Below are 12,057 nucleotides of genomic sequence, written 5' to 3'. Positions count from 1 at the left end.
GACTCTATCCATTTAGTACCACTGATGGGGGATATTAAACTGATGCTCTTGGTTTGAATGGAAAATTACATCTAAACTGGTTTTCCAAAAAACGAATGTAACTTTAATGTGGAAAATGAATGAGGTGCTGATGTTCATAGATTGCTTGAATCCACGTGTTGCTTCCGTCTGCTCATGCAAACAACAGAACAGTTATTGACTGGGGAAATATCATTTCCATAAATAAATAACAAAAAATGTTCCCAACTGCAGACTTTTTCTCATTTTATTTTGTAAGTATTTCTAAAACATCTCGAGAACAAAAAAGCACGAAAAACTTCCCTTATGATTATTCTTTTTTTTACCGTATTATTAAGTACAATCCTAGAGCTATTATGTGTGAATGCAGACTTTTGTTTGCGTATTCCCCTGTTCTGCAATGTTAGATGATGATGATAATTATTCTTCCGAATATATTACCATAGCATGCTTCACACATACAACGTTCACAACAAACTGTGGAAAAAACATTTGAATTGTTGAATTGTTGATAGTGTAATAAAGTGACTGCAGGTGTTATTTGCTTACTAGTCAAAACAAACAGCACATACATGGGCAAATTGATAAACAATGTAATTGTTCTTTACATTTTTTACACATTTTAGGGCTCAAAACTAGTTGCCACTTAAAATGAAATAAATAACAAAAATAAAAATGGTGTAGCATAAATCATATATGCTACAAGACACAATAAAAATGAATACATCTTTGACAAAACACATGAAATTGAGACAAAGACACAGTCAAACCCAAACCACTGCATGGGTGATCCAAGTATCGCTCTTATCAGCAATAAATAATCACATTTCCCCTCTACGGTTTGCAGCGCCAGACGGAGGTTCAGTTTGAACCACCGCGGCCGCCGTACCAGCAGGAGGAGGAGGAGGAGAGCATGACTGGTCCTTTGACGTGGAATATTTCCGTAAAGAGACGATGGAGGAGTAGCAGCGTGTAGCTCGAAGCGATCCCGTATTACCCTTAAATCGAGACGGGATTTAGCCCTGAACACTCACTCGGATCAGGGATCACGGGAGTCGACAGACAGTCTTCCGCAGACTGACCCCTTTCTGTTCCCCCCGCCTCCCTGCACTCAGCTACAGTCATGATTAAAGCCATTTTAATATTCAACAACCATGGGAAACCGAGGCTTTCTAAATTCTACGAGCATTATGTGAGTAACATGTTAATTATTCACATATCTTATCGTTCATAGAGGTTGTGACAGGCGGAAGTTAATTAAAATAATATCGAGCTGTGGCTTTTAAGACACTTTGTGTTATGTTTTCTTAAAGCAAAGCAAGGCGGATGTAGATATACCTTTTTAAAAAATGCGTTCATGTCATGTTGTCACAAACTGTTTGAATGGGAAGGTGTGTTCAGGCTACTTCACAAGCGCCCCGTGATGTGCTGTTGTTTCAAACTGGCCCCCCGTGTATAAGATGTCAGTCTGAACCCTTTAAAATATATATATTTATATATATGAATAATTAAACGCGCACGAGCCGAAGCGAAGCTATCGCATTCTGTGGCCAAATGATCGTGTAAAGTGCAGCTGGTGAAACCCAGCGAAGTGAGGTCACTCTGTTTGTGTCACATGACTTTAATAAAGCCCTCGTGAGGGTCTCGTGCTCTCACCAGCGGCCTTTCAGCGCTTCAATTAGCTCCATTGTCTTTAGCTTGGAGTGAAGTTTACACACCTGCTCCGCAGGGGAAACTCCGAGCAGGTAGCAACTATACCAGGTTATGTAATATCCTTTTGTTGGGCTAGCTGCGTTTGCTTGTTCTCATAATTGGATTTATATCTCATGGTTCGCTTCAGGCCCATTCTTTGATATTTCTGCCACAATAGCAAGGTGACTTGGACATAGCAACTTGATTAATTGGCAACTGTGTGAACCGTTGGATGTCCTTTTTAAAATAAAAAAGCTAAACATTAGCTGGAAACAACTTCACAAGTTTGAGGTTTCTTTGTGTGTACTGTGGTGGAAAAAAATCCTATACCCGCTTTGCGTGAGTCTTTTCATGCTGAAATACATAATACCAAAAGCCAGGTTGTCTTTTAAGTATTTATTCTCTGTGCAGAGACGGTTCAATCATCACAACAGAATGCGTCCAGTCTCAGTGAGGAAGAACCTCGAAAAAAAATGAACACGCTTTCTTTGTACAGAATGAGCAAAGGTGGGGGCCGATGGCCATGTTACAGACATTTCAGTCTCAGACTTTTGGTCTCAGACTGATAGGAACAACATTCAAAAACAAACGGTCAGCAACCAAAGCAAGCGGCCCAGGGGCCTTGGTGGTGGAACATTCTCATACAACACAGTAAGTTATCTTTGTGAACAGGCAAGGGAGAACTCTTCTTCTGCACAACAGAGACATGGTGAAGTTCAGAGCAAAATTACTTATGCATGAATACAATATACTGAGTAGAACTATATACTGCATAAAAAAATTACCATTACAGTACCCAAGTACTGTACTTAGGTTCTACCATAAAGTACTTGTACTTGGCTTGAGTATTTCCATTTTCTGATAGTTTATACTTTTACTCCACTACAATTTAGACATATTGTACTTTGTACTACACTGCATTTATTTCATAACTCAAGTTGCCAGTATCTTTGCAGATACTGTAGTAGAAAATCAACAAACATATGATGTATTATTAAAGGGTAAAATAATTGTATTTTGAAGCTATTAGTTTGTTTTGTTGTTGACTGCATGACTTTTACAACTTTTCACTTGTAGCAGTACTTCTACACTATGGTATTGCTACTTTTTTTGTCAAATACAAGGTATGAATACTTCCCTCATCACTGAATGTATGTGAATAAGATGAAAACCTTTTTTTAACAATTATTTTAATTGTCAATTAAACTTCTGAGCATTTTCTCTCATTTCTATAACATGTTAAACTGAAAAGGCCCAGAAAACGATGTGGCATCTTCAAATGATTGTTTATTTAGTCTGAACATCAATTAAAAAAACAAATGTTTTTGTTAACTATCATTATAAGACAAAGAAAAACAGCAAATATTTGCATATGAGAAGCTGGAGCCAAAAAGTGTTGCAATACAATTAATCAATTAGAATAGCACGGTGCCTGGTCTAGAATTCAGACAGCAGGTCAGAAAACAGTCATTGGAATTTGTCACAATTGTTTTATGAACAAATGATTAATAAAAAAAAAAGTGCAGGCACATTCCCTGCACTTAAAATCAGGAGGGTAAACAGAGTTGTTTCATCTAGCGTGGTTTAATATCTACTTATTGAGATTCAGGAGGATACACTGAACGTGATTGGATTGTAAGCAGTCTATGTAGACACCATCTGTTGTATTAAAAGCAGAGGTGTCGGCTTTCTGGCTGGCGGGGTATTATGTTTCACACATTCTAGTAGCTGTGAAAACTGTTTTTAGCAGTAACTTGCATAAATAAATCCAATATTTACAGCAAGTGACAAGGTTAGAGCTGCAAATATTAGTGGTATGAATATTGTGTGACGCTTTGAATTCTTTGCTTTGAACTTTTGTAACACTTTACTTAAATCCCCTGATATAGTATTCAAAAGCAGTATACAAACAATCGATACATGCTTTGTAACGCACTATAATGAAGTTGTAAGCGACCATATCTCCTTCGGTAATATGAGGCCCCAGCACCAGAAACTTCGGAACGAGAAGTTCTAAAAAGATGCTGCTGTTTTCCGGTCCGCATCATTGATACATTAAAAGCCTCAGACCACGTGTTTGTTGCGTCTCATAACTTGTGTGTGCATTTTCATTGAAGGCGAGACACCCCCGACAAAAACACTGTTCCTCGTGCGCTGAACAATTTGGAGATTTTGGGCTATTCTGCCTCCATAACATGTCTTCCTTTAGACTGGTGGAAAGAAAACATTCAAAATAAACGTTTAGGTGTTTATTTTTATTACTTTGTATATTTGCATCGATAGATTTTTTTTCCTAAAGTTGCCTCATTTGCATATTTAAACTTAAAATGTCAGAAAACTTAATAAAATAAATAATAATAAATAAAAAATAATAATCATGGAAGTAAAGAACTAGAAACATTCCACGGTTATATCTGAGTTTATCTAAAACAATGGACCTATTCCCCTGTAGTGTTTTGTAAAATGTATGTCATTTTACAAAACATATCTTTAAAGGCTCAGACTCTGAGACAGAAATCTCCACTCCAGCAGCTCTTACATACACCAAACCTTCCAGCGTCATTGCGGTCTGTGTTGTGAAGGTATTTTTGCAGATTTCTTTTTTTTATTTTTATTTTTTTAAATTTTCCCCCCAAAGTTTAAAATATTGTTGTTGTACAACACGGGGTTGCACAACTAAAAACAATTTGTTTTATTACATACGAAAAACACACAAAAAGCAAAAATCCTAGCCTGAGTAATTTTATTCCTAAAAGCATGAGACGGAAATTGATTATTATAGAGATATCCCCAAATCCCTCTGTTATAATCTTTGACGGTAATATGTCAACAAGATGACTCAACCTGAACATGGCTTTATCCAACATTCAGATATCTCTTATGGAAATGTGTGCCTGTGTAGCCTGTGGGCTCTAGTGTATGTTTAGATACGATAAAGAGAACGATGAGTGTACTCATGTTCTTTCACTCAAAACGAATATGTTCAAGAAAAAGAGAGGCCAAGGGAACCAGTTATTCAAACCGCCAACCCAGTCTTCTGGATAGGCGTAATGAAATGGCTCACTGGAAGCAATTAGGTGCACAAAACAGCTCATTATTCAGCAGCTCCTCTTTGTTGTGACGCTCTCCGTTTCCTCGTTGTTCCCGCAGAGTGAAGACACGGAGCAGCAGATCATCAGGGAAACCTTCCACTTGGTCTCGAAAAGAGATGAGAACGTCTGCAATTTCCTGGAAGGTGGAATGTAAGCATGGCAACGGTAACAGTGTGTTCTAAGCGCGAGTGGAAGTAAATACTGGACTTGATCGTTTTTCGCACTGTGAAGGAAAGCTTTATGAATGAGAGTGGATGGTAACGTCCTTCCATCATTCATGAATGAGGAACAAAGTAGGTGTCGTTTTCCCTCTGGAAACGTCGGTGCTCGCTCTTCCTCTCGCACTCATTTCCCCTCTCGATCGAGGAACATTTGGGCCACACCAAAGCCACATGGTTATTTTTTATTATAGTGTAAGGATTAGGCAGCACATCCACCAAAAATCCCATAATTCACAATTCCCTTTGTGTGATTACACAGGATTAGGCCAAGTTCCAACATGTCCACAGTCACTGAGGTCAAACCAGCTTTCATATCGGGTTATGTTTCTGTGTCCTATCTTTACATGCGTTGGCTCATGACTGAACACATCTGTGCCATAACATGTTTACGGCATGTTAATGCGCAGACGCATGTCTTCATGCCAATGATCGAGCCGATGGTCCTGCGTGTAATGTATTCCCTCAGGACCGGTGTGATGTGTCCTTGTTCGCTGTGTTTCAGGCTGATTGGAGGATCGGACTACCGGCTGATCTACAGACACTACGCCACACTGTACTTTGTGTTTTGTGTGGACTCCTCAGAGAGTGAGCTCGGGATATTAGACCTGATCCAGGTAAAAGCTTGAGAAACCAAAGTGTATCTGTTACACATTCCTTGTTTGTTTTCTTTAATGCCTCCGTGCCAACGACAGCCGTTATGTTTTTGAGTTGTACGTTCGGTCCATTCTCGAGAGCCGAATATCTCAGGAATGCCTTCTGGGAATTAGGCACAAACGTTCACCTGGACTCAAGTCCCATTTTGGGCCATAACTCAAGAATTAATATGCTGATTATGACAATTTATGTATGTGACACAATTATCTAATAGGATAAAATGATGATATTTTGGACAGACATGGATATAAACTGAAACATGACTGGTTGGCGGAGGCGTACGTCCGCGGGGCGGTGATTCCACTTTGACATTACATTCTTTCTATTTTCAGGTATTTGTGGAAACGCTGGACAAATGCTTTGAGAATGTCTGTGAGCTCGACTTAATTTTCCACGTAGACAAGGTAAGTTTGTCTCTTTGTTGTGTTGCACAAGCCGCTTGAATATTTGCTTCTAGAAATGAGTGGTAATATTACAGTGTGACTTCTTACAAGCAACTTAAATACACGCTGCAATGTAGATTGTCCATCAATTGTGAACTGAATATCAGTTATTTAAACAAGTCTCCAAAGGTTAACTTAGTACATTTTGTACTATTTCTAATTTAAAGAAAAACAATTCCTCATTTAACATTGATAAGCCGGAGAGGAAATGTGTTCCATGGTTTGACACACACTATAATGTACTTGTAAGCAGCCATAAATGTTTATTAATGTATTTGTCATCAACTAGAAGTCCTGCTGTGAGCACCCACAACTACAGTCTGGTATCTAAATAGATAATGAATGTCGGTATCGTAAAACACAATTGTAATGCTACAAAAAGGTTGACTTGAAGCATGTGCAAAATCATTGCGACTAAAAACATGATGCCTGTTTAATGACAACACGGTTCCTGATCTTATTTTGCTCAGGTCCACAACATTCTGGCGGAGATGGTGATGGGCGGGATGGTGCTGGAGACCAACATGAACGAAATCATCACGCAGGTGGATTCCCAGAACAAGATGGAGAAGTCCGAGGTAAGCCTGACCCTCCCCCGTCCGCTGTATGCCCTGTACGACTTGACGCCAACCTCCGGTACTCTCTGCCGTTACCGTGCACCGTATGCGGGCATGTGTGTCTGCTGCAACCTGCATGCTCCTCTCCAGTAGTGACCCTCGTGGATGTTCTCCCCACCTACTCTCTGAGTGTTCGTGCTCCTTTTTATTACTTTTTCGGCCTCCCCGCTCGCTGCTGCACTGCTCGCCACACAGGTCAAGACTCAACATCTCCTCTCCTGTATCCCTCAGTGTGAAATACAGCGTCATATGTCATTGGAGACTTAACTGTACCATTCTCCAGAAGCTGTGACCACTGAATCACCATCTTCTAGTGATGTGGATTTGACATATCTTCGTGAAAGCAGGCTGGTTGTAGGCTTCTTATCATTCTAGAGGAGGATGTGAATTTATTTTGTTGTTGGAGTGAAAATGCTTCCTCAGTGTCTTCTTGTTACATCTATAAGCCCGTGTCCTTGCTTAGATATCTGCTCTATGCAAGGACACGGCTTTGCTTTCCATACAGCTTCTGCGAGCAGATAAACGTTCCTTTTACTTATTGGAACGTTTTAATCAGAAAGACAGCCAGAGACAATTCCATGAAATCATTTCTGTTTTGCCGAATGTGGATTTTAGCCTCTGACGGTCCTCGAGCTTCAGTGGCTTTGTTTTTAAATTGCTCACAAAGCACTGCGATGACGTCTAAACATTGAGGCAGAGTTATTGGGGAGTCCTTTTTTTCGACTTTTGCAATGAGAAACGCTCACACAAAGTTGTAGAAATGAGTTGTATTAACAAGGAGGTGAAGGGTTACAGTGTCAGGGTTTTAACTGGCTGACCTCACTTGTGCGCTCCAACATTTGAATTCAAGTTTAAGTGCCAACAAAGTAAACTTTTTCTAACAATCTGACCTGCATTGTGTGCTTTTAATGACACCGAATCTTCTTTTTGATTGATGTTCTGTAAGCAGAGTCCTTTACTGTTCTACAATCAGCACAGCTGCTCCGTCCTTCCCTCTTGGACCTACCCTAGACCGCAGTGTGTGTTTTTCACACTGATGCTCATTCAAAATGACATTGTCCTTTTTAGAAGGCAGTGTCTGGGGGAATGAGCTGTTCCACTTCCAGACGGGCAAAGACTCATTAAGTGGCATTCGTGGGTTTTTTTCACCAAACTTTCTCAATTATTATCTGTATTTCTGGCGATAAGACTGATTGTGGGCAAAGCTTCAGATCATTTTTGGCTCCAAAGATGTGGTCTATGATAGGTCCTTTCACTTTTTTTCCTGTGGAGATAAACTGTAATTACTTTAATCTGCTTTAACATTCCTCATTCCTCTTTTTCCTGACCCTGTCTAGTTCTTTCCATTCTTCTCTCTCTTTACAGACGTTTATCTTTCAGTCTACCAGGCAGGACAGGTAGACACAGGTACTGCTAAATTTACAACCAAGTACTGTAACCTTAACTGAAGTTTATCCCCTTCCCACCCTGAGACTCACCAAAAGGCCCTCCATGCAAAAGCAAACTGACTTCACCATGCAAAAGCAAACTGACTTCACTAACATATAGTAGGAATCTTCCATGGCAGACCCAAAAATGTTTTGCCACTGATGACTGTACAGTTGGTGGATAATAGAAACAGCTGATGGTATAATGCAGTCTATTACAATAGATACATAAATATAATAAATACTGTGAAGTTTGAAATGTTAAGCTGCTGTTACTTGAGACTGTGTCACAGAGATGGTTCTTCAACTCCATGGTAAGTTCTGAAGCTGTAGTTTGTGGCGGTGCATTGTACAGAATGTCAGGTGTATCTATTATATTGTCCACCCGCTGTAGTTTAAAGAATTATAAATATAAATAAACAAGCTTGAGAGGTTTCTTTTACTTTAATTAAAAATGATCCTAAATTGTTCTTAAGCCCATTTTTTAAAACAAATATGATAATTATTTAATGAGATTTGTCTTGTGTGGCAAAAGCATGTGACTGTGACACTAGCAAAACTTGTCCGGCCTAAAAAGAATAATTCCATATTTTGGGAAATATTCTCATATATTCAGATATGTAGCTGCAGCTAGTTAGCTTAGGTAGATAAGAAGATATCTGCTTCCTCCAGCCTTTGTGCTCAGCTAAGATGAGCTAGCTGTAACTGTGACCATTGCGCCACAAGAGTGGTATGAAGCTTCTCAGCTACAGAGCAGATTAGCACATCACCCAAAATCATGACTTATTCCTTTAAGGCCTCACCCTCTAAACCACACGTATAGTTTGCCTCAAACCAACAACATAAACCCTCTACTGTAGACTTTTGATCCCGTTTCTCTCACAGACAGAAGATGGAGTGACGCTCGAGCATTCTATAATTGTAACTTACGTAGACCAGAGAATCGAGCCATTGTCGTGTGCTACGCAGCTGGTGTTGCTATTTCTGTACATATTAATCAGCCAGCGTTCGATTAACAACCCAGTATTATGGACTTGCACAGTGGGTCCCCAGGCTACCCCACTGTGAGGAAAGAATATATATCTTGAGTCTGACTCCTGAATACTGAGCCCATGTGCTGGATCAGCATTCCTCCCGGTATACCACGGTCGTCTTTCCCTCTAACACAAGTCTCCTTGAGTCCTGGCAGAAGGAGGAATGCCCCATAAGACGAGCAGTCCATTGAAATAACCTTCTGAAAACAAGTGAAGTGGACGAATCCACATTCCAGACATGGCTTCTGCGCGTCATATCACGAAATGATTTATGAGGCTGCTCGCTCGACTGTGCTCCGAACGGAGGCAATGAGAACATACAGCTCTCTAGGGTGGCTTAAACCCTATGGGTCATTTTTGGGTCTGTCTGCTGAAGATTCATTCGGGTTGATCTCTAACCACAGTGACTCTCAAATGTCTGCACGTACACTTGAGATGAAAACGTCATCATTCACTCTCCACGGATGTTTTTTATTGCTCCAAAATAAAGCGAAACTACCCTGTGATGCTTTCCTTTAAAACAAGCGCTCAATTGCTCTTCAACGGTTACAAATTGAGATTCATTGTGTTCGAGTGAAGTGCCCCCCTCTGTCCCTGAGAATCGATTTCCCATTGTACTTTAGTACTACCAGACTCAGCCTCCTCATGTCATCAATAGTTAACACTTTAGCTGTGTAAATGGCCCAATATTCTCGCTACAGTCGTGTGTGTAGTCTTTTCCAGAAGTCCATGAACCCACTAGAAGTACAGTAACACCTGTATTGTTATGGCTAATAGTATGTTGACATGTTTTCAAAATATGACAGACATTCTATACAAACCTATCTATCCAAACATCATTTCCGTCTTCACATCCAAATCCATTTTTTTCTTCTTTACCCAGTTCTCTCCTTGCATTTTTGCCCTTATCGGTCCTCGAGAGTCCGGTGGGTTCACTTTCCAAAGCAACGCAGCCTTTTGTCCATTGGATGAATGTCCAGTACTTCTCAGTACATCAAACTTTAGCGAATGGTCTAGTACAGTGTGTCCTCACAGTTGATTCATAATTGCCTCTGGTTGTGATGTAAGTCATTATAGAACCAACTAATGCATGTGCATATGAAGCTATGAAGGCATCTGAATGTACATTTGCACACGTTGTCTGTCTTTGTCGCTGGCAGTGCTTTTGCATTTTGTCAGCAGTTGACTGTTTATTTGTTATTTATTTTTTGTCCAGTGCTTTGTTTAGCACAGTGTGTGTCCGATGTCCACTGTTCAGTGTGTTGTTGTGTAACGTGTTTTTTTTTTTTTTTTTTTTTAATCCACTGATTTGTATCTTATCAATCCCTCCGTGCGTGCGTGCGTGTGTGTGTGTGTGTGTGTGTGTGTGTGTGTGTGTGTGTGTGTGTACAGGCCGGTATTGCAGGAGCGCCTGCTCGTGCCGTGTCAGCTGTAAAGAACATGAACCTGCCGGAAATGCCCAGAAACATCAATATTGGTGACATCAGCATCAAAGTGCCAAATTTATCCTCCTTCAAGTAGTGGCAGCGAGACCGTGAAGCTGCAGATGTCAGCCAATGTTTACCGCAATGCAATCTGTTTACCAAAACCTCAAATTACTAACTCTTATCCAAACTATACAGCTTTGAAGGTACTGTTTAATTTGACACTCCTTGTTTTGGTGTTACCTCTTTCTTTCTTTTTTCCTGTTAAAGAAAAGAAATAAAGGTTTTAGGTGTTTTGTTTGTTCTTTCTATTGGAAGGAAAAATGAAGTATTTATTTATTTGTGGTACATTCCTTCTGCCTCGATGGAGGTTGGTTCTCGACGTTCAGCTGCTACAGAACAGATCTGTGTCCGTTTGTAACTGAAATGATTTCATGTTTACTTAAAGGAGAGAGCGTGGCAGGTGGTGACGTTGTGGGACAGTCTTATTGGTTTGGTTATTCCAGACCAGAGAAATGAATCAGTGGAGGAAATAGCGTGAAACTATTTTGAATTCCAAATGGAAACAGGTCTGCCACAATATTGACAGTCATGCATTACAGCTCGTTTGTAAAATCAGTGCAAAGAATATTATTGTATTACAGATCTGCTGTGTGACAGAAACATGGATATATATGCTGAAATGATTTTCTCTTTTCTTATTTGTATGCAAACTATTTTTAAATGATTCATCATGTCTTATCAAATGATTATCTTAATTTGAATCTGTGCATGACTTTTTCCCCCCCTCTTTTTCAACATAATAAACTGTCGGAACTCGACCTTTGTCTTTGCTTTATTTGATATTTACTCTCATCTGATATTGTCAATATGGTATACTTAACAGGCCGTATGCCTGTAGATGCAGCATGTCATTACGTCGTCCCTGGTGATGATGCTCCGCTGATGACTTCATAATTAATTAAGCATCACTTATGCTTTATACATCTGTTATGAGCAGTTCTTAAGAATACATTTTAGGTTGTGAAAACTCTTTGCCTGGTCAGCCCATTTCCACACTTGTAGAAAAGGGCTGCATGTGATCTGTTTGTTAACACCTTATGAACACTTGCTGTTGCAGATCAACAGTAATATATATACTGTATATATATATTTCCAAAAGGAAAGGCTTAACACCAGCCAATGGGGCTTTTGTAATAACCTGGCAACCCATAATTTGTCCACAGACATAAGGCATTAATAAATAATTCATGAACCATAACAAAAGCATGAATTATTACATAAGCCCTTTATAAAGGGTGATTTATTAGAGAGTAGTACGAATAAGCAGTGGTGGAATATAGCTACACACTTAAGTATTTCCATTTTAGGCTTCTTTATAGTTCTACTACTTCTACATTCATGATGGAAATGTAATTGTTACTTTCCCACATTT

At 39.6% G+C, this 12,057-nt stretch overlaps 1 protein-coding gene across 1 annotated transcript; it reads left to right on the top strand.

Moving 5' to 3' along the window:
- Positions 1-931: 931 nt before the first annotated feature.
- On the top strand, positions 932-11,441 carry ap3s1 (adaptor related protein complex 3 subunit sigma 1). Its single transcript, XM_079270231.1, has 6 exons — positions 932-1,210; positions 4,861-4,952; positions 5,526-5,637; positions 6,010-6,081; positions 6,591-6,698; positions 10,591-11,441. The coding sequence occupies exons 1-6, from the start codon at positions 1,142-1,144 to the stop codon at positions 10,717-10,719; spliced, it is 582 nt and encodes a 193-aa protein (XP_079126357.1). The 5' UTR covers positions 932-1,141; the 3' UTR covers positions 10,720-11,441.
- The last annotated feature ends 616 nt before the right edge of the window (positions 11,442-12,057 follow it).

Source organism: Melanostigma gelatinosum (genome assembly GCF_949748355.1).
Source record: "Melanostigma gelatinosum genome assembly, chromosome: 6".
Taxonomy (NCBI): domain Eukaryota; kingdom Metazoa; phylum Chordata; class Actinopteri; order Perciformes; family Zoarcidae; genus Melanostigma; species Melanostigma gelatinosum.
Note: the sequence above shows the minus strand (reverse complement) of the source record. Positions and strands in the feature narration are given on the sequence as shown.